The sequence below is a fragment of the Sceloporus occidentalis genome, unplaced genomic scaffold (assembly GCF_023333645.1).
Source record: "Sceloporus occidentalis isolate IW3139 unplaced genomic scaffold, rSceOcc1.0.p SCAF_2, whole genome shotgun sequence".
NCBI classification, from domain to species: Eukaryota; Metazoa; Chordata; class Lepidosauria; order Squamata; family Phrynosomatidae; genus Sceloporus; species Sceloporus occidentalis.
Genome location: NW_028316982.1, coordinates 247,493,524 through 247,516,758, shown reverse-complemented (window position 1 = coordinate 247,516,758; position 23,235 = coordinate 247,493,524). Strand labels below are relative to the sequence as shown.

General features: G+C 45.7%; 1 protein-coding gene across 1 annotated transcript in view; it reads left to right on the top strand.

Moving 5' to 3' along the window:
- The first annotated feature begins 14,888 nt into the window (after nucleotides 1–14,888).
- Nucleotides 14,889–23,235, top strand: part of LOC149319937 (fibroblast growth factor 9) — a 54,298-nt gene continuing 45,951 nt past the window's right edge. Inside the window, exon 1 of the mRNA XM_089512618.1 lies at nucleotides 14,889–16,242. Within this exon, the coding sequence (XP_089368744.1) occupies nucleotides 15,951–16,242 (292 nt within the window). The 5' untranslated portion in view covers nucleotides 14,889–15,950. The remainder of the gene's footprint in view (nucleotides 16,243–23,235) is intronic.

The window sequence follows — 23,235 nt, the reverse complement described above, 5'->3', positions numbered from 1 at the left end:
TTGAACTCCAGAAGAACAAAAATAGTAGGTCTCCAGGTAGACAGGCAGCAGCAGACATGAGCAGAGAGAGGTAACTGACTATATAATTTCAAGGGAGCCCACATATTAGCACCAGAAACAGTGTGACTGGAGAATGGTGGTGAGATTCTTTTCCAAAGGTTGTATGTTAGAATTTTCAATGAGCAAAGTCCAATCTCCTCCTGTCATGGTCCCTCCCAGAGAACTCCTACAGTGAGGATGAGGTAGAATTTCCAGAACCAGAGATTTGCAAGGACACGACTGCATCTTCAGACCCAAGGCCCTCATAGGTACTTACAACTGTATGATGGTTCAGCTTCAGAATCTGAGGTGGAGCTTCAACGCCATCAAAGTTCAAAAGAATACTGATGCTTAAAGACTCTTGTTCAGCTAGAGGTGTCCAGGTAAAGGGTTCATCTGCAAAGGACTTCTCATGTGTAGTGACTTCCTCAAGAGTAGACAGCTCCAGAATGTCAGCAGCTGAGCTCTGGGTTAGGCCCAGTAGTTTAGGAATATAAACCTCACTCCTGGGGTAGTAAACCTTAGGTGTGGTACAGACTGCCCAAATGCGTCGTGCTCCCGGTGATACTAGGGTTAGGGAGCGCACACCAACTGCATGCTCCCTAACTCTAGTACGTGTGGGGGCACCATGATTGCATGGCCCCGCCCACATGTTGCATGCGTAAGTGATGTCGCAGCTGTGCAGTGTCCGAATGGCACTGTGCAGCTGCGATGTAACCACACTGTCCTGTGGTGCTTTGCTGCATCGCAGCTGCGCAGCAAACAGGAGCTGCTACCATTTGGTTGCTATGGTAACGCTGCGTAGTAGAGGCAGCTCCAGCCCGCCTTTTGCAAATGGTGTGTACTGGGCCTCAGATAACAGTGCTGTTCCTGAAGTGCTACCTACTAACCTTTTCATCCTGAAACCTTGCTATGACTGATCTGTAAGTGCCCGGCATTTGATCTTGCTTCCTAGAATCTCCTTGCTTTTTTGTTGTCTGAAACTTGATGAATTAGACTGTGGACTGTGGTTTGATCTGGACTTAGATCCACTTCAATGACAACTGTTACTTAGAATCATAGAATAATAGAGATGGAAGAGACTGCAAGGGCCATCCAGTCCAACCCCCTGCCATGCAGGAAATCCAAATCAAAGCATCCCCGACAGATGGCCATCCAACCTCTGTTTAAAGACCTCCAAGGAGGGAGATACTTGCTGGTAGGACTCTATTTTACCTTGGTAATGCTGTTGACTTTCCTTCTGTATTTGTTCTGTTTACTTTATCTGTTTGTGCTGCAGGCCCTGCCTAGCCTTTGGACCTAATCTGTGGGTCTTTTTGCTGCATCTTGTTCATCATGGAGCAGGTTAGCTCCTTATCATATCACCTTAGTATTTTTCTTATATGTTCATGTTGCACACATATTATTGTCTAGCTTTTTCTTACTCATTTTTATGACTGGTTCTCCAGATTGATCTAAATAGCTTCAGATTGTGCTTTCCCACTCAATATTGAGTTGTGTCAATTTGATTTCAGTGTGAAACTGGTAAAAATTGATTTAAACTGGCCCAGTTTATCTTGGACTTGCCATATCAGTTGCACAGCTCTGTTCTGCAAGCTCTCATTTTACTGAAACTATCTTTTACATTATGGGGAATAGCAATGCAGTCCACATACCACCTAAAACAGCACATTTTAATTTCTCATATTCACATGTGTAAGTTGAAAAATTTGGCGATTGTTCCCCAAAATCTGGGTTCACTTATACCCGTGTCACTTCTGGAATAGAGACCCAGCACAAAGTCAGTGACAAGAGGCAGAGACAAGAAGCCCTTCTTGGTGTGGAAGCAGTGTTCAAAGCTCATTACACCTCCCTTGTCCAAATCAGAGAAAGAAAGACAGCCCTCCCTCCTTCCCTGCCTTCTTTTTTAGCCTGAACAGCATTCAGCAGCGACATTGGGGAGCCTGACGAGTGACTGCGGTGGCCATTTTTAATGGGGGCTTACTGTATATAAGCCTCCTGAGGCTTGGCAGTTTTTCTGCAGAGGTTTATTTAACCATTGTTGAAGCAGTACAATCTGGATCTTCCAAGAAGGCTCATACTTCTCCAGAAAATAAGGAAGGGTGTAAAATCCCAGTCCTGGGAAAAGAGCGGGATATAAATAAACAAACAAACAAATAAATAAATATCCATGCTGTGGCTTGTAAAACATATTCTGTGCCACCTCTCTCCTTCAGAATAGCAAATTACCAGGCCTCTATGGAGTCTTATTAATAGTTCCTTTGGGAGCAGGTTGCCCCTCTCATGGAACGTCTCTCTGATTATACGGAAGTGGCTCTGTGTTTCCATGCCGCTGCGTAAATTAGCAGTTTGGCAGATTATCACAGTGAAGCATACGGTAGATCATAGTGTGAAAGCCATGGCACAGGTCTAACCCATGATGCCAAGTCGACCACTGAAGACCTTATGTATGATGAACTGAGTGTGTTCCACTCTTCCACAGGCTAGAAGCTGGAAAATAACCAGAAAGTGAGATTGATGGCTAAGAAATATGGTCTTTAGTCACAATCTGCTCAACAACCTAAGGTTAAGCCATAATGGTTCAGGCTGTTCCTGCCTAAATGAATCCCATGTTCTCCACTCCAAAATTCCCTTTCAAGGCACCTCTGCTTTTTCACAGTAATGTGTTTCTGTCAAGAAACTGTATCATGTTTCCAAGAGTCATTTCTAACTTTCCTCTTCACCAAGCAGCAATCAACCACTTTCTGTGTGGAACAGAAGAGTTAGCAGCCTTTTCCTGCAGATAGTATGCTATTGTTACCTATATGTGGGACCTTGATATCATTCAATAAGGTTGTTCAGTAGAGCTCCATGAACTGCCCCCTGTAGGAACCTTCAGATTTGCACAGTCTTCAGCCCAGGAGATCACTACACTCCTATACAGCACTAGAGTGAGTCTGCCCATCCCTGCTACCTCTCAGGTTCTACTAGAGGTACTTCACAATTCCTAAATGGAAAACAGTCTTGCGCCCAGTCTTGGATATCAGGGAAACTAATTTCTGCATCCCCTGAAAGTGGTTCAGAATGGTTCTTTGTGTGTGTGCGCGCGTGCATGTGAATGCGCCTTCTTTCAGGTTCCTTGGTGACATATGGTAACCCCATGAATTTCATAGGGTTTTCTTAGGCAAGGAATCCTCAGAGGTGGTTTTGCCAGTTTCTTCCTCTGAAATACAGCCTACAGCACCAGGTATTCATTGGCAGTCTCTTATCCAACTACAGTGGACCCTTGTTATACGCTGGGGTTTGGTTCCAAGATACCCCATGGATAACAAAATCCGTGAATGCTAAAATCCCATTAAATATAATGACATAGCAAAATGGTGTACCTTATAAAAATTGGAAAACCAAGTTTTCATATTTGAAATTTATACTTTTTTTTGAACATTTTCAAACTGTGGATGCTTGAATCCGTGTATAAAAAATCTGTGTATAAGAAGGGCCGACTGTACTACCCAGGTCTGATACTGCTTAGCTTCCTTATTGAGTATTTTTATCCTCCTTTGCAAAGGAGAATGGTTCACCTCAATAGACCTACTAGATGCTTACTTTCACTTCACTAGACCTACAGGATGTTTAGTGTCCTCACTTTCAGCAGAAAGTCCAGCATTGGACTGAAGCATTATCAAATTTGTATCCTTTCCTCCAGCCTTGCAATGGCCCCAAGGGTTTTCATAAAATGTCTGGCAGTGGTAGAGGCTTGGCTAAAGGTTGAAGGAGTGCCTGACTGGCTCATAGTCTCCTCTTTAGCCCTTTCAAGACATCTATCTTCAGGTGTCCTTCTTTTAGGACCTGGGCTTCATGATAAATTGGGAGAGGTCTTTGCTACATCTGTTCCACCATATTCAGTTTATAAGGGCAGTGCTTGTTTCTGTAGAGTTCTGGATGTTTTTGTTGCATGAGGTTATTTCCTTTCTCTTATTCCAAATGAGATTTCTTCAGAACTGGTTACTGGATCACTTTGACCCTGAGAAGTACAGTCCAAGTATGTCTCTCTCAGTACCTCATTCAGTACTTCACAGCCTCTGCTGATGAACTGATTTCTCTAATATCATGAGAAGCATGCTTTTCATGTACCCCTCATTCATCTTTACTGCAGATACATCTATGTTTGATTGGAATGCCCACATCCTAGGCTTGACAGTCACTAGTCACTGGTCCGATACCAAGAAGTTGTATAATATCAACATTCTCAAATTGTGTGTGGTGTGGAAGGTGCTTCATACATTTCAGAGGGCTCTTTGCTACAGAATCATCCAGGTGGCTACAGACAAGACAATGGTAGTCTTTTACCTCAGCAAGCAAGGGGCCACATATTCTTGCAACCTTATTCAGCTCACTGTCTGGATCTGGGATTGGTGCATATGCAGGAGCATATTCCTCCTGGTTGTGCATCTTTTAGGTTTCAACAACATCCTCACTGGAGATCCTCACAACATCTCAGGAGTGTGACCTCATCCTCCCAAAAGTAGAGGATGGGCTCAGCCATCCTCTGCTGCCTTTTTCATAATTTGGGGGAGACCCAAAATAGATCTCTTCACATCATACTTGATTCCACAGGAGGGAGCCATCAAAGCTCAGGCTCTCTAGGAAATGTATTTTTTTTCAGGGGATGATCTTCTAATGTACATCTTTCCCTTGTTTCTGCTGTTAGTGAAGATCAAGGATGAAAATGCAGACATTATTCTCATCACCATATGGCCCACCATGCTTCTTCAGACTTTTCAGACTATCCAATGGCAACTTCTGTTGCTTTCTAGAGTGCTCGGATCTCCTATCAATGCAGCATGGCAAATTTCGATACCTGCCTGTGGCTACACTTAGGTTAACAATGTAGAACGTTGGCCTGCATCAGACCTATTGGACAAAATCCAGCTCATGATGTCTACATCTTGCAGTCAATGAAACACTCCTATGTGGCCATGGGGGACTCCTTTCTCTACAGACTGTGTTGTGTTGTACAGCTTCTTGCTCAAGCACATGCTTAATTTCCTTATGTCATTGCAAACAAAAGACCTCTTGTACTTCAAGGTTGCACCTGCCCCCACTCTCTGCCACTTCCTTCTGACCAATGCAGGGCTGGCCCCACCAAAGCTGATGCTAGCCAAATGCTCAAATTTTGCTGCTTCTTTGCTGCTGTAGCAATTTGGGGTGATAGATTAGTAGAGCTATGGAGCACACATTTCTGCTGGTTGCCCTACCATTGACCAATGTTGTTAATGCTGTTTTCAAACAGATGTGGTCTCAGCTGAGTTAACAACATTGTTGTTATCATTCTCATTGAGCCTGAGTGATTCACTCAGGTTTTCTGCAAATGTTGCAATTAAACTGTATTTAATCACCCTTCAATGCTTGGAGATACTAAGGCTGATATCCTGCATAGGGAGGTGTATGTTAATCATGTACCTACCCCCCCCCCCCAAAAAAAAAAACCAATAACAACAGCTCAACCTGTAAGCAATACAGCCATTTCTGTGTTGTTGGAGAGTGGGAAATGAGCAGTGAGATGTCCAGAGATCCTTGCAGTACAACAAGCTAATAAATTTGGAAAAACTAGTTGGACATGTCCCCCTGGACTCATCCTCCTGCTTTCCAACAACACAAAAATGGCTGTGTTGAAGGAGCTGTGCTGCTTACAAAGTGAATTTTGGGAAGGGATTTTGATCATTGTATGATTCCAAACTACACAAACACCATAAAGTGAGCTGGAATGCTATAAGTCCAGTTTACACTATTGGAATTCACTGATAGGAGGCAATCCTAAAGTAGCAGGTGGCATACATAAGCATGGTATGGCAGCTTATTGGAGGTTTATTAAAAGAGATAGGATGGCCATGTGCCACTGGTGCAGGTTACAAGAGATGATGCTTGGGCCTCTTCCAAATCTACAATTTTCTGATTCTATGAATGTTACTTTAATGTGTCATGCTGTTGTTGCTGTGTGCCTTCAAGTCGATTCCAAATTATGGTGTCCATAAGGTGAAGCTATCAGGGGGTTTTCTTGGCAAGTTTCTTCAGAGAAGGTTTGTCATTGCCATCTTCTGAGGCTGAGAGAGAGTGACTTGCCTAAGGTCACTCAGTGAGTTTACATGGCTGAGCTGGGATTCAAATGTGTCATACAGGAACATAATGAACACCAAAACAGTAAAACTGAATTTTCATAATAAAATTGTGGTGTAGGACCTGTCTACTAGAAGTAAGCCCTACTAAGTTGACTGGGATATACTTTGAGGTAAGTGTGTATAGGATTGTAGCTATAGCTTAGATCCAATGTTTAGTTCCCATTGAATCAATAGAACATAAGTGCTGACTTCCCAAACCCATTAGTTCAGTAGGAATTGGAGGACAACAATGCCTGGAGGGCCGTAGGTTCTTGAGCTGTGTTAGTGGACTTTTACTGGCATTCCCCTCTGAGCACACCTGACCAAGTCTGATTTCAGAAGCCAAGTAGACTTGAGTTTTCTGGGTTACTTGAATGGGAGAATAGGTAGTAAATACCAAGAATATCCAGGTAGGATTAGGAGGAGTCTGAAATTCTGGGGCCCTACTGCTCCTAGTCAGAATTAAAAATATTGGGATAAGCAGGCAAATGGTTTAACTCAGGATAAGGTATCCTCCTGTGTTCTTATGAATGGAACCTCTTCAACTGATTGAAAAGCAGACTGCATATGTTACAAAAATGAAGTATGTTGACTCAGGAGTTTGGTGAACATGATCCTCAGTGTGAGTAAAAATAAGGGAATTGCATTTCTGCACATAAAGTATGTGGGAGCAGCACAGACAAGAAACAAGTCTGTTTGAGTAACTCCTACAGAATTACCTAATGCCCTCTGCTTTTGTTAAGATGAATGCAACCATAGGAAATAACCACAGGGAGTGTTATTCCAAATCACTACTGCCTTAAGGCAGGAAAGTAGAGCTAAGCATCTTGACAGATGGCTATCTAGACATTTCTTACAAGCTTCCAGGAGGTTTCATTTGAAAGAGACTGTTAAGTTAATAAGTACAGTAGAACAGAGAGACATTGGGGCATAAGATTTCTTTCTTTTTTTAAAAAAAGAGGGAAAGGATGTCCTGTGATTTTCTGGATTTTTGTGAAAATAAAATGGACCATATCAGGGCTTGGATCCTTTCTTCCTCCACCCCTTCTGAAACATGTTGAAAGCAGCTGAGTGGAAGAACTAGAATTTCCTAGTGAGAAGATTCTAGACTGCTGCAGAACATTCATGCTCTGAGCCTTGACAGAGTGTAAGCATCATTTAACTGTGGTCTGATTTCAATAAAGTCATGTATATGATTGTTCATGTATGCAAGAAACCTCTTTGAAGCCTTCTCCTTCTAAATTGTTTTTTTAACTCTTTTGCACACCTGTAATTTGAATAACAGGTATAACTTATGTAGAACATTTTTATTAACTTAGTTCTTTCCTGTTTTCTATCCCCCATTAAATCTTATATCACACTTCTTATCTTCCTTTTCCTAAGCTATAGCTCCAAAGTTGTATAAAAATTGATACACTGATTTGAGTGAAAAGGACTGATTTTTGTAATGACAAACCTGAGTCCCATTGATGCCACTAGGTATCCCCAAAGTATAACTGTCTAAATCCAATAAAATTAATTTCATAATGACTGCATCACTTTGAGCTTGTGAGTACTGATGAAGTGGACAAGCTGCTTGGCAGTGTAAGGAAGACAACTTGCCCTCTAGATCCCTTCACATCTTGGCTGACCACCCAGGGAGGGAATGAAGTATTAACCTTACTTCAAATCGTTATCAATGCATCCCTCAGGGAGGAGATATTTCCATCTAAAGTTAAACAAGCAATGGTTAAACCACTCTTGAAAAAACCCTCCCTTGATCACCTGATTAGAAACAACTGTAGGCCGGTCTCTTTGTTACCATTCTTGGGCACGGTGATCGAGAGGACAGTTGCCTTCCAACTCCAGGCTATCTTGGACGAAGCTGATTATCTAGACCCATTTCAAACTGGCTTCAGAGCAGGCTATGGAGTTGAGACTGCCATGGTCGGCTTGGTCGATGTTCTCCGTCTGGGCATTGATGGGGGAAGTGTGACCCTGCTGGTGCTTTTGGACATCTCAGCGCCCTTCGATACCATAGACCATGGTATCCTTCTGGAACGCCTGAGGGAATTAGGTATCAGGGGCACTGCATTGCAGTGGTTCAGATCCTACCTCTTGGGCAGATTCCAGATGGTGATGCTGGGAGACAGTTGCTCCCGTAAATGGGAGCTGACATCGGGTGACCCTCAGGGCGCCATTCTGTCTCCCATGCTGTTTAATATTTACATGAAGCCGCTGGGAGAGATCATCTGGAGACACGGGTGTTGCTGATGAAACCCAAATCTATCTCTCTGTGTCCCCTACTGCTGCAGTGACCAAGGATGGCATCTCTCCTCTAAATGCCTGTCTTGAGTCGGTAATGGGCTGGATGAGGGAAAACAAGCTCAAGCTGAATCCAGAGAAAACGGAGGTACTTGTGATAGGAAACCCCGACCTGGGTGGAGAGTTTTGTCAACCAGTCCTGGACGGGGTCACACTTCCCCTAAAAGACAAGGTTCGCAGTTTGGGAGTGCTCCTGGACTCGTCTCTACAGTTGACACCTCTTGTGGAGGCGGTGGCCAAGAGTGCCTGGTATCAGCTTTGGTTGATACGCCAGCTGCGCCCCTACCTGGCTCAGAAAGACCTTGAAGCGCTGGTAACCTCTTGTTTAGACTTCTGTAATGTGCTCTACATGGGGCTACCTTTGTACCAAGTTCGGAAGCTTCAGTTAATTCAAAATGCTGCAGCCAGATTGGTCACAGGAACATCAAGATTGGACCATATTACACCAATATTAAAATCTTTACACTGGCTGCCGATTAAATTCCGGGCGCAATACAAAGTGTTGGTCATTACCTTTAAAGCCCTACATGGCTCGGGCCTGAGTTACTTAAGGGAACACCTGTCCCTACACAATCCGCCCCGCACTCTCAGAACCTCAGGGAAGAAATTGCTGGAATACACAAAAACTAGACTGGTCATTACTTCCCACAAAGCATTTACAGCCGCGGCCCCAAAATTATGGAATAACTTACTGGAAGAGATCTGTCTTATTACCACACTAGAAGCCTTTAAGAAGGCATTAAAGACGGATCTCTTCTGGCGGGCACATCCACCTGACCTGCTATACAGTGGACCCTTGTTATACACTGGGGTTTGGTTCCAAGATCCCCTGTGGATAACAAAATCTGTGGATGCTCAAGTCCCATTAAATATAATGACATAGCAAAATGGTGTCCCTTATAAAAAATGGAAAATCAAGGTAAATTTATACTTTTTTGGAAAATTTTCAAACTGTGTATGCTTGAATCCGTGTATAAAAAATCCGTGTATAAGAAGGGCAGACTGTAGTTGAATATTCCCACTCTGATTTGATAATACGGAAAACAGAAGATGATTTGGATGTGTTAATTCTCCTACTACAGCAACACTGCTGGTTGATTAGTATTGTATTGTATTGTTAAATAATGCTGTTTTTATCCTATTGTGCACTTTGTAATTTGTATTGCTGATACTGTTGTGATCCCGCCTCAATCCACAGGGAGAGGCAGGAAATAGAAAGAAAAAAAAATTATTATTATTATTATTTATTATAAGTGGCACACATCAGATGAGAAAAGCATTTCTTTTTCGTGGTCTCTGCGAATCATACAAATGGGTTGTACTGCGCCTGCACAGTACAACCCATTTGTATGTATTCGCAGCTGACCACTCGAAGAAATACCGTTACAGGTAAGCAACCTGTCCTTCTTCTTCGTGGTCTCTGCGAATCATACAAATGGGTTGTACGGCACAGGTGCAGTACAACCCATTTGTATGTATTCGCAGATGACCACGAAGAAGAAATATTGTTACAGGTAAGCAACCTGTCCTCCTTCTTCATGGTCTCTGCGAATCATACAAATGGGTTGTACGGCACAGGTGCAGTACAACCCATTTGTATGTATTCGCAGATGACCACGAAGAAGAAATATTGTTACAGGTAAGCAACCTGTCCTCCTTCTTCATGGTCTCTGCGAATCATACAAATGGGTTGTATGGCACAGGCGCAGTACAACCCATTTGTATGTATTCGCAGATGATCACTTGAAGAAATACCATTACAGGTAAGCAACCTGTCCTTCTTCTTCGTGGTCTCAGCAAATCATACAAATGGGTTGTACGGCACAGGTGCAGTACAACCCATTTGTATGTATTCGCAGATGACCACTCGAAGAAATGCCGTTACAGGTAAGCAACCTGTCCTTTTGTGTTCTTATCCTTTGCATTTTTAAAATATTCAAAAGTCACTTCCACTATGTTCAATGGGCTTTCTTTCAAGTAAGCATCCTTTCATATTCTTTACATATCTGGTACATAATATTGTGCCTGTCACTTGTGAAAGCATCCTAATATATCAGTTATGGATATTGTTAAATGCAAATTTGAAAGCAAAAGAGAGAAGACCTGTGCAATCTAATTTGCATTCTCTGGTCTATGTAGCCTTTCAGTTTCACTTACATGCTTTGCGGGAAATGAAATCAATGAGTACATTATTTTAAGTTGCTCTTTGACAACTACCACAGTCATCCACAGTGCTGGCCCAAGACACTTGCTGTCTCAAAGAAAAAATGGTGCTTCCACCACTTCAGGTATAACATCTGACTGGAGTGGCATCAGCCTTAATTACGTGGAGGCTGGTTGGTACCCAGATGTATACCAACAGCTTGCATCCACTTCCTACCATCTGCTGCCTGAGACAAGTGTCTCACTTTGGCTAATGGCAGGGGCACCCCTGGATCTGCATCTCAGTTGCTGTTGACTGCTTTTAATTGGATCAGGGCAGTCCTGTTGAATCATGCAGGATCCATAAGAGTCTTGGGTTAAATTCTCCATTTGTACAATGAGGTCACAGGGATATGCTCTGAAAAGAGTGAATTTAAAACAGTTTTCAGTATCAAGTCCTCTGGAATTTGTAGGTCAGAGTGTGTGTGAATTCCAGAGGCCTTAAAACTGTTTTAAATCCACCCTTTCAGAGCATATCCCTGTGGGCTCATTTTATAACTTGGGAATTTAGCTCAAAGATTCTTATGGATCCTGTGTGACGCAACAGAAATGTCCTGGTTCAGTTAAAAGTACTTCACAGCAACTGAGTTGTGAATCAGATCCAGGGTTGACCCTACCATTAGCCAAAGTAAAATACTTGTCTTAGATAGCAGATGGTAGGAAGTGGATGCAAGCTGTTGGGAAAGATCTGGGTGCCAGCCATCCTACACATAATTAAGGCTGATACTATTTCAGTCAGACATTATACCTGAAGTGGTGGGGCCACTATTTTTTGTCTGGAATTCACACACAGTCTCTGACCTGCCCACCAATGGCACCACCTTTCTGTGGTGGTGAGATTGCATGATCCTGTGAGGCAAGCGGCTATGATGATGGCAGCAGACTTTTGCTGAGGAGCCAGACTAAATGTACCAGTCAGCTATTGGGCAACAGTAGCAATGGGGATTGATACTGGTGGAGTATCTCTCAAAAGACATCAGCAATGACAAAAAAGCTAACACTTGTCACTACTGCACAAAAAGAGGCATGGTAAACCCCTTTTGAATATCATGAAAACCCTATGATGAGACAATGCAAGATGAAACTCTCAGGTTGGATGTCACTCAGCAAGCTACTGGGATGCAGCAGAGGATAACTGCAAGTAGAATTGTGTCTAATGACACAACTGGACATAAACCGAAAGAATGTTTAACTGTTGATATGTTCAGAGGTGAAAGGAAAGTCTGAAGCAGCACAATACATATTACAGGAACATGGAATTTGAGAAGCATGAATGAGGGGAAGCTACACATAGATGTTTATCACACTATATTCTTATAGTGCTACTATTCCACTTTGACTGCTCTAGCTGCCTCCTGTTGCATTCTGGGATTGGCAGTTTTAAGGAGGGGTATTTAGAATTCTCAGGCAGAGAGGTTCTCTGCCTGAGAATTCTAAATACCCCTCCTTAAAACTGCCAATACCAGAATGCAACAGGAGGCAGCTAGAGCAGTCAAAGTGGAATAGTAGCACTATAAGAATATAGTGTGATAAACATCATAGTTAAGCAAGAAATGGAACGTGTAAACATTACAATACTTGGAGTGAGTGAGCTAAAGTGGACAGGATTGGGACAATTCAAGTGAGATTAATTACATGGTGTTTTATTCAGGAAACAAAATTCTAAGAAAAATGGGGTGGCATTAATAGTGAGGGGAGATGTAGCAAAAGCAGTCAAAATATATAATACAAAGTCTGACTGAAAAAGTAGAAATTGAAAGATTGTATGATGAAGTCTGGGAAGAAATAGATCACATACCAAAACAGAACTTCTTGTTAATCACAGATAATTGGAATGCCAAAAATAGTAGAACAATTTGTCCTAGGATCAAGAAATAAAGAAGGAGAGTGACTGACTAATTTTGCGAGTCTAACCGTTCATTGCAAACACATTCTTCAAGCGACCAAAGAGGCTATTGTATATATAAACATCACTAAATGGCCAATATATAAACCAAACTACATAATTGGAAGCAGAAGAAGCTCAATTCTCTCTGCAAAAACAAGACCAGGAAAAGATTGTGGCACAGACCATGAACTGCTAATATAAAAAACGAGAGTAAAGTTAAAGAAGAACACTAAACCAACCATTGTGCCAAAATACAATCCAAAGAACATCCCTATAGAATTAAAGATAATATAAAAAACAGATTTGCAATATTGACCTAACTGACTGGGAGCCAGAAGAACACTGGACTGAAGGCAGGGACATTGTCAGGGAAGAATGCAAAAATACACTATCTCCAGCTAAAAATAAAGAGAAGCCTCACTGGATGACAGATGAAACTCTTTAAGCAGTTAAGGACAGAAGAGAATAAAAGAGTTCAATAACTTGTGTGTAGGGGCAAGGAGAACTATTATTACTATTATTATTATTATTTATGGTATTTATACCCCACCCTTCAGCCCCAAAGGCTATCAGAGTGGTAAAGAAGTGGCTGGATCAATGCAGGAAAAGAGAAGATAACAAACAAGGAAAAGAGCCAAGAAATGAAATGGAAATTTAAACCAAGAGTGGAGATGCTATATAGTCAGCGAGGGAACACATCATCATCCAGTTGAAATAAAAAAATGATGGAAACAATACACTGAAGAACTAGAAAAAAAGAGATGAAAGGATGTGCCATCAAGAAGAAGCATTTGATGATGAACCTATAATTTTAGAAAGTGAAGTGGCAGCTGCACGCAGAGCACTTGGGGGAAAGAAATCACCAGGAACAGATGGCATAGTAATGGAGCTGCTACAAACTATAGAGACAGACTCTGCTCTAGTTCTAAAATCTCTCAACAATATGAAAAACAAAAGAATGGCCCACAGTTTGGTAATGCTGAACATACATTCCATTCCCCAAGAAAGGGGATACCAGGGATTGCAGTAACTACCAGACCATTTCATTAATTTCCCATACAAGCAAAGTGATGCTCAGGATTCTACAACAAACATTTTTACCATATCCAGAGCAAGAAATGCCAGAGGTCCAAGAAAAGCAAGGGGCCCCAGATACCATATTGCAAAACGCCTTGGACAATGGAGCAAACAAAAGAATTTCGGAAGAAAATCAGCCTGTGCTTCATAGATTATGATAGCAAAGCCTTTGACTGTGTAGATAACAAAAAACTTTGGATTGCTCTTAAAGAAATGGGTATGCCACAACATTTATTGCCCTGATGTACAAAACCTGTACTTTAGGGCAAAATATAAAGACATGGAATGGTTTCCAACTGTCATGGGGGTCAGGCAAGGCTGCATTTTACTGCCTGATCTGTTAACTTGTAGGCTGAACATATCCTGTGTAAAGCTAGATTAGACTCAGAGGAAGGAGGCCTGAAAACTGGAGGAAGGAACATCAGCAATTTAAGAGATGCAGATATTACTAGCAGAAAACAGCAAAGACTCGGAACAACTGCTGAAGAAAGTGCAAAGGCAAGTTTATAGTTAAACATTAAAAAAACAAAAACGATAACTACAGATGATTCACACTGGATTAAGGCAGATGATAAAGACATTGAGATAGTTCAAGATTTTCCATACCTAGGCTCAGTCATTGATGAGAATGGAGACTGCAGTCAAGAAATCAGAAGACTAGGACTTGGAAGTGCAGCTCCCCCAAGTTCCCCAAAGTTTTTGCTTTGATCCCGATCCTGAGACCCTTTTGGCCCTTCCCTCCCTTTCCCTTCCCTTCTTCCCTTCTTTCTTGCCCAAGAGCATCAAAGTTTCTGGTGTTTGCCCCGTTCATTTAATCCGCCTCCCCGCAAAGCTGGGAGTAGTGCCGCAGAGCAGTAAAAAGAGCGAGCGAGCTCAATGGCTTTGGCCATTGGATGGCATGGAGCGAGGGAGGGAGGGAGGGAGGGAGCGGAGGGACCTCTGTCGTTCTCCATTGCAGCGCAGGTGAAGGTTGAGCGCTAGGACCTGGGGGGGAACTTTACCGCCTGCCCGCCCGCAAGCTGGACTACCTTAAACCCAACCCAATGCCTCTTCCTGCGCCACTTTTCCTTGCGTGCTTGGATGGAAGACACAGCAGAAGGAGAGAGAGCCGCAACGGCAGCAGCAGCAGCAGCAGCAGCAGCAGCAGCAGCAGCAGCAGCAGCAGCAGCAGCAGCTCGGGGGCCTGGAGCGTAGGATCACGTTGCTGGGGGAGCCCTGCGGAATTAAGCTTCCCTCCTCCTCCTCCTCCTCCTCCATCTCCTCCACCTGTTCCGCCGCACCAAGCCCCAGCGGGAAGGCTGCTTAGCCGTTTGTCCCTCGCGTGGCTCCGGGTGGAAGAGGATTGTCGCCAGAGGCTGAAGCGCTAAGGATCATAGGACCTAAAGATAGGAATAGATCTGGACATCAAAAGTTGTATTATTAATTATTATTATTATTTTTCAATCGCCATTAAAGAGCCCCTGTCTCCCCTTTGTACCCCTTCTCCCTTTTAGGAACAGGGCCATTAGAGATCTCTTCCCCCAGCCTTCCCCTCCCCTCCCCTCCTTTGGCAGGGCTCCTGCTGATGGATGCGGTGGCGGGGAGAGAGTAAGGGGAACGCCGCATGCCTGCCTCCCCTCCTTCCCGGGGCATCCCAACCGGCCTAGCCCTGCCTCCGATGCCTCTCGGCCCCTGATCGATGCGTGGAAGACCCCCTTCCGCCAGAGCGCCTCCGGGCCCCGAAGTTGCGGCGGTCAGATTCTGCTCCGGAGCCCTATGGCGAAACTACGGCCGCTTCTCCTCCTCTTGACGGCCGGATGGGCGGAAGACCTGACCCCTTGCTAAGAGAGAGGCCGGCGGGGGACTATATCATCGGGATCCCTCTCTCTTTCTCTCCGGAAAGTGGCGTTGGAGACCCAGGCTTGCTTTGGGCGGGGGGCCGCTGCCAAGATGTCCCTGCGCCAGTCGGAGCTGGAGGCGAAGGCGAAGGCGGCGGGGGCTCCTTAAGGCGCCGCTCTGACCTTGAGACGCCCAGCTCCAAAATCTCGACAGAGATCTAGCTCTCGCTCTCCTCGAGCCTTATTGATGGATTAAAGGAAGAACCTTTGGGGCCTCCCTTCAGTGTAACTGGAAGAGTGGGAGTGGAAGCCACAAATTCCCCCCCCCCCATTTAAAGAAAAAAAGGGGGCAGAATCTGAAGTCTTGGGTTTGGGCACAGTTTTGCTGCAAGCGAGCGAACCTTCCCCCTTCCTTCCCTCCCTCCCTCCTTCCTCTTCTTCCTTCTTCCTTCCTTCCTCCCTCCCTCCTCCTCCTCCTCCCTCCTAATGGCTCCCTTAGGTGAAGTTGGCAACTACTTCGGCGTGCAAGAGGCGGCGGCGGCGGCGGCGGCGCCCTTCGGGAACGTGCCGGGGCTGCCTGCCGACAGCCCGGTCCTGCTGAGCGACCACCTGGGCCAGGCCGAAGCCGGGGGGCTGCCCAGGGGACCCGCCGTCACGGACCTGGACCACTTAAAGGGCATCCTCAGGCGGAGGCAGCTCTACTGCAGGACTGGCTTCCACTTGGAGATCTTCCCCAACGGCACCATCCAAGGCACCAGGCAGGACCACAGCAGATTCGGTAGGTACCTACGACGGGGCGGCAGAAGTTGGCTCGCCTGCGCTTGGGAATAAGGCGGTGGGATGGAGGACGATCGGAACGAGAGTAATAAGAAAGCTGTCGTCATAAGAACAATAACAAGAAGAGGAAAGCACTCAGCTATGCAGAAGTTTTGTTTTTTCTTAATTGATCGTCTCTCTGTTTCAAGTTTGAAGCTGCAGTCAATAGACACTGGGAGCAAGATCTTTTGTACTGTCAGGTAGATAACCTTGGACTCTGGGGCTTGGTTTCAGACTGCATTTTGCACGTACCTAGGTTAGATCGATCAGTCTATAGATTAGGTGGGTAGGTTAGGTAGCTAGGTATGTAGATTGGTGGGTAGATAGGCAGACAGACAGACAGACAGACAGACCCACCCTCCTAGAGCAGAGCCATTGAATCGGTCGTTGTGTGCCTTCAGGCTGAACCTGCCATGGGGTTTTTTGGACAAGTTTCTTCAGAGGGGGTTTGCCATCGCCATCCCTTGAGCCTGAGCGAGTGGGCCTTGCCCAAGGTGAGCTGAGATGGGGCCAGGTCGGGAAGGGAGAGGGGTTTTCTTGGCCAGTTCCTTGAGAGAGGAGGGTTTGCCATTGCCACTCTCTGAATCGGTGACTTCTGCCTTAGCATTCCCCTTCGGCAACTAGGGATGGTCATTTGTTTCCAGAGAGGCCGGTGCTTTTCAGCGGGTCTGCTGCAAAGAAGAGCCAGCCCGGTGAAACTTCCTTCTTGAGCCCACAGGTTGCTGAAAGTTCCCCGTCTTTTCCTTGGAGGGAGGCAAAGCAAGAAAGCCGCCCTTCTGCTCCGCAGCTCCCATCCACCTGCCTGAAGCGCAAAGCCAAGCGAGCGAGGGATCCCCCTCCGCCCAGCTTGCAACTCTTGCTGCATTCACACTGGAGAAACAACCCGGTTTGGTCCCGCTTTAACTCTTTTTCTGGCTCAAGGCTACGGGATTCTAGGAGTTGGAGTTTATTGTGGGGCCAGAGCGGAGCGGCCCCACAACAAACTCTAACTCTCAGAATCCCGTAGCCTTGAGCCAGAAAAGGAATCCTGTGGATTTGGGGTGTTATAGTACTTGGCTATAATATGGGCAACACAGGTGCCCCCGGATAGGTTTGTAGGGTTTTCTTAGGCGAAGTGGTTTTGACAATCCCTTCCTCTGAAACATACCCTTTACTATAGTATACTTACACACTTTTTAATGCCTGGGTACCTTTTGCGGGAGACAGCGTGTCGTAGTGGTTTGAGCGCTGGATTATATAGGTCCGAAACACACTGCAGAACCAATCCAGTCTGAGACCGCTCCAGCTGCCCTGGCTCAGTTGCTAGGGAATTCTGGCAACTGTAATTTGTGAGACATTGAGTCTTCTCTGTCAGAGAACGTGCAAAAACTACACTTCCCAGGATCCCCTAGCCCTGAGTCAGGACAGTTAAAGCGGTCTCGAAGTGGATCTTTCTGCAGCGTGTTTTGGCCCTTAAATTGCAAGCAATACATGTAGAGAGAGGAGGGAAGAAGACGGAGGTCGGTGCTGGGGTCTCTCTCACTCCCTCACCGCCGTTGTGCAGAGCCAGCTCCGGTGCAAAGGATGAATGGGCAGAATGAATGGAGGAGGGCGAGATCAAAAGGGCTCACGCCGCTAGCAGGTGTATGGCAGAAGCTCCCCGCTACTTCACGCATTGGCTTCGGCAGCAGCAGCAGGAGGGCAGCCCAGCCGCCCCAGGGTCCTAGGCTCCGCCCGTTCCTCGCTTCTGGCACCTGCGCTGGAGTGGTGCGAGAGTCGAGGAAACGGGCGGAGCCTAGGACCCTGCGGCGACCGGGCTGCCCTCCTGCTGCTGCTGGTGCTGCTGCTGCTGCTGAAGCCAATGTGCGAAGTAGCAAGGGAGCTTTAGAGGGAAGCAGCTCCCTCCTTAGAGCCTGGGAAAAGTGGGTTCCCTGATGCAAAGGCGCAGAGGGAAAGAAGGCCAAACAGGGCGCTGCTATTCTAGAGTTCATTTTGCATTTAGAACGGGGGGAGGGGGTTCCCTCTCTTCCAGTCCTATAATTCTAAGGTCCCAAACACACTGCAGAAATAATCCAGTTTGAGACTGCTTTAACTGCCCTGGCTCAATGCTAGGGAATCCTAGGAATTGTAGTTTTGTGAGGCATTGAGCCTTCTCTGTCAGAGATAGCTCTGGTGTCACAATAAACTACAATTCCCAGCATTCCTTAGCCTAAAGAATGGAAGCTCAAAAAGGAGGTTGAGAAGCTGGAGCGGGTCCAAAGGAGGGCGACCAAAATGGTGAAGGGTCTGGAAACCACAATGTGAAAAGTAGAAGGCTATCGCAGCCGGCATCCGTAGCTTTTTTGGTGGGTTTTTCGGGCTCTGAGGCCGTGTTCTAGAAGAGCTCCTGACATTTTGCCAGCAGCTGTGGCTGGCATTTTCAGAAAATGGTCTGGAAACCATGCTATATGAGGAGAGACTTAGGGAGCTGGGGATGTTCAGCCTGAAGAAGAAAAGGTTAAGAGATTATATTATATCCCTGTTTAAATATTTGAAGAGATATACTGTATTGAGGAGCGAGCTAGCTTGTTTTCTGCTGCTCTAGAGAACAGGACCTTGAGCAATGAATCCAAACTAAAGGAAAAGAGATTCCACCTCAACTTGGGGAGGAATTTCCTCATGGCAAAAGCCGCCTCGGAGAGTAGTGGAGTCTCCTCTCTGGATGTCTATAAACACAGGCTGGATGGCCATCTCTTGGAGGTGCTTTGATTGTCAGTTCCTGCATGGCAGAATGGGGTTGGACTGGATGGCCCTTGCGGTCTCTTCTAAGTCTATGATTCCAAGTAAAAGGTCGCCTTAAGAAAGATTAAGTTAATACCTTATTTTTAGGGCAAAATGAGAGTATTGCTGCAAACCAGGTTTAAAAAACCTCTTAAACCCTTCAATAATGGAAGACGGGGGTGAGCAAGCAATAGTCATTGTAAGAGACCAGCTGTAGAGGCAGGCAGGGAGAGCTCCATTGGCAGCAGAAGCCAGAGCTTTTAGTAAGGTGCTGCTGATAACAGCAGATAGTAAAATTACACCTGCTGGACTATTCTCTATGGAACAGGGGTACTCCGTTCACTCCACATTGGAGAAATAACCCTTTGTCTGGCTCAAGGCTATGGAATTCTGGGAGTTGGAGTTTGTTGTGGGCCCAGAGCGGAGCTCCGCTCTGGGCCCCACAACAAACTCCATCTCCCAGAATTCCATAGCTTTGAGCCAGACAAAGAGTTAAAGCAGAGCCAAACCGCGTTATTTCTGCAGTGTGGATGCAGCCCCTGTCAGAGATGTGTTTGCGGAGGGCTGGGGGGGGTGTCTTTAGAAATCCCATGAAACTGGGGACCTCGACTCTCCTTGAGCTCAACTCTCTTCCCGAGGTCGGAGGTGCCTGAGTTTACAATGCCTTCTCTGTGCGCCAAGACCGATGATGTCTCTAGACCCAAGGAGCCTGCCCTGAAGACAAAAGGAGAACGGCCAAGGGAGAGAGAGCTTGGGTTACTTGAGGCAGATCGCGTTACAAGGAGATCCAGTTCCCAAGTCGCTAAAAAAAAAAAGAGGGAGCTTACTTATCCCTGGAAGACCCCCCTCTTTTTTTAAGCCACTGTTGTCCAACATCTCAAACGGTAACGCCTGCTGAGGCAGTGGAGGCTTGGTTTATGGGCTCTTTCTAGCCCACTTGCTTAAAATAAGACTTCAATTCGGATTCTGGAGTAAGGGAAAGGATGCTGGTCCTGGGGTCCTTCTGATCCTGCTTTCTTTGGAGTACTTCGTTTTTGAGCATGGCTTTACCCCCATCCCCTGTTTGCGCCGCATAAAGGCCTACGGTTACCAATGCCTTTCTCTTTTTTTGCACTCAGTTTAAACTTCAGAGGGATGTGGTGGCTTAGTGGTTAAGGTGTCAATTCTGATGATCTAAAGATCATGATGCTCTGAAGACCAGAAGGTTGGCAGTTCGAGAGCCCAGTGCTACATGATGGGGTGAGCTCCTGTCACTAGTCCCAGCTTCTACCAACCGAGCAGTGGGAAAGCATGCAAATGCAAGTACGCTTGTCCCTCCATATCCCCTAGGGTTAGGGGCACAAGACCCCAGTGAATATGGAAAAACCGCACATAACAACAGCACCATGTTTTTACCCAAGGACACCTCTCTAGGAATCTCTAGGTCCTCCAGTGCAATTCTCTGGTCAACGTCCGACAGACACTGACCATAAAACTGCCCTGGAGGAGCTACAAATGCCTAGCAGAGTATTCTCTCTAGGAATCTCTAGGTCCTTCGGTGTGACTTTTAGTTAAAGTTGACCACAGAGTTACGCTGGAGGACCTAGATATTCCTAGAGAGAACCCATTAATCAAATCCGTGAATAATCAAATCCGCAAATATGGAGGGATGAGGGTAGATAGGTAGGCACCACTTCTCAGTGGGAAGGTAACAGCCTTCCGTGCAGTCATTCATGTTAAGGGGTTGCCTTTACCTTTTGAAACTTCAGGCCACTGTTAGCAGAGGAGGCCCTGCCCGCTTCCTCCGGTCCTTTCGGGTTTTTGGGGCGAGGACCTCGTCCCAAAAGACCGAAAGGACTGGAGCAAGCGGGCAGGGGCTAGCAATCGCAGGGGCTTCTCCTCCTTAGCTTTCGTCTGGCTCTTTCCAATCGCTGCTGCTGCTGCTGCTTCCATGCCATCTCCATTTGCAGACCTCCTTGCAGCACACCTGGCCAAGTCTCTTGAAGGACAAGCAAAGAGAGAGAAGACTAGCGGGGGAAGCGGTGCTGAAATCCAAACCGGGGGGGGGGGGGGGGAGAAAGCCGGCTCCTGAAGCCCTGCCCTCGCCTCGTTGCACAATCGCCTTTCCCCAGCTGCCCAGTGCGTGCTAAGCCCAGCCTGCCGTCTCCAAGCCTATTTTTGTCCTTTCCTGCCCTTTCTTTTCTTTCTTCCTTTCCCCCAGCGCAGCCGCGGAGGAGGAATTAGAATTCAGCCTGCATTCTTGACTAGTTTGCACCCCCCTTCTCCAAATACGAGGTTTAACTCGTCCTTCCTTCCAAGGGGAGGTAGACCTACTTAAAGCAGGTATAGCAAAATGGTCTAGCTTTTAAGCATGCCTTATTCCACTGACTGAAGTCTCCCCTCCACAATGAGTTTGGTGCAGCTTGCATGGTGCTCTGATCTCCTCCTTGTATCAATCTTCACATATCTGCAAGGTTAGCCGAGGATGAAGCAGCTTTGTCATCTGCACTGTAGAAGGTGAACTATAACCGGTGGTTAGAGAACTAAATGTTAGAAGCAAATGCCGAGAGCTGCTTGATAGAGGAGCACCCTGCCTCTGGAAGTGCTGCCTGAGGAGTCAGTCTGGCAAGGAGAGAGGAACAAGAGTCTTATGATTCTATGGCCTGTGAGATAGGTTAAGTCAGTTTTCATCCATCTTTTTACCTAGGAGGAACTCTTGAAATAATTTTCAGATCTCAGGGAAACTCTGCATTAAAAATATTTTATCTACAGAAAAGAAGGTTAAGAGGTGATATGATAGCCCTGTTTAAATACTTGAAGGGATGTCATATTGAGGAGGGAGCAAGCTTGTTTTCTGCTGCTCCAGAGAACAGGACCCAATGGAACAATGGATGCAAGCTCCAGGAAAAGAGATTCCACCTCAACATTAGGAGGAACTTCCTGACAGTAAGGGCTGTTCGACAATGGAATGCACTCCCTCGGAGGGTGATAGAGTCTCCTTCCTTGGAGGTCTTTAAACAGAGGCTGGATGGCCATCTGTCAGGGATGCTTTGATTTGGATTTCCTGCATGGCAGGGGGTTGGAGTGGATGGCCCTAGTGGTCTCTTCTAACTCTATGATTCTATGATTCTATTTTTTAAAAATTTGTCTCTTACGAAATCCCTAGCAAGCTGTCCTGGGGCTTCAGGGAACCCAGGTTCAGAAACCCTGGAGTGACAGCATCACAGCCTTGTTCTGTAGTCTGACAGGCTTTAATCTAGTCACTAGACTATCCACTAGACTCTAGTAGATAAAGCTCTATGTACTACAGCAGGGGAGTTTTTACTTGATTTGGCTACTAAAGGCAAAGGTAGTCCCTTGACATGAATGTCTAGACAGAACCAGCTGTAGGGGGCGGTGCTCATCTCCGTTTCTAATCTGAAGAGCCAGCATTGTCAGAGGACTGCTTTGGTGGTCATGTGGCCATCATGTCTCCACCAAACGCTGTTACCTTCCCACGAAAGTGGTACCTATCTATCTACTTGCATTTGTGTGCTTTCGACTTACTAGGTTGGCAGAAGCTGGGACTAGTGACAAGAGCTCACCCCATCATGCAGCACCTGGGCCTCAAACTGCCAACTTTCCCATCTTCCAATCATCAGAACTGGTGTCTTAACTACTAAGCCATTGCAGTAGACTTGGCTACCACTTCCTGAATATATCCCCATTGGCTCTACTGCCTGGTGCTGATGGGTGTTGCAGCCAAATAACGCCTGTAGGGCCACAGTTGCCCACATATATGTTACACTATAACAACTCTCTTCTGTTAGTTCCCCATTTAATACATGGAGAGGAAAAACAGAAACCCTCCAGATGTTGTGGAATTACTGTTTCCATTATGTCTTATCTCTGTCAAAAATGAGTAAAAATGTTTGGAGTTACAGTCAGCACCAGTTGCCCACTCATAAATGGTTATTAAACATTTTTGGGAACTTCTTTGTGGTGTACCAGCGTCCCAAACAGTCATTCCTCATAATTCCCATTTATGTATATGGATCTGCTTGAAGAGGTGGGATACAAAGTACATTTTTTATTGTTGTTGTTGTTGCTGTTGAGAATCCTAGTGATTCTGTAGCTCCAGCAGAGCTGTTTCAAATCTCTGATCCAGGGGTAAGAAACACATAATTCCCCCAGATAGTATTGGGCTGCAGTTGACTGTGCTTGCTTGGTGTGCTGGGAGATGCAGTCCAACAAATCT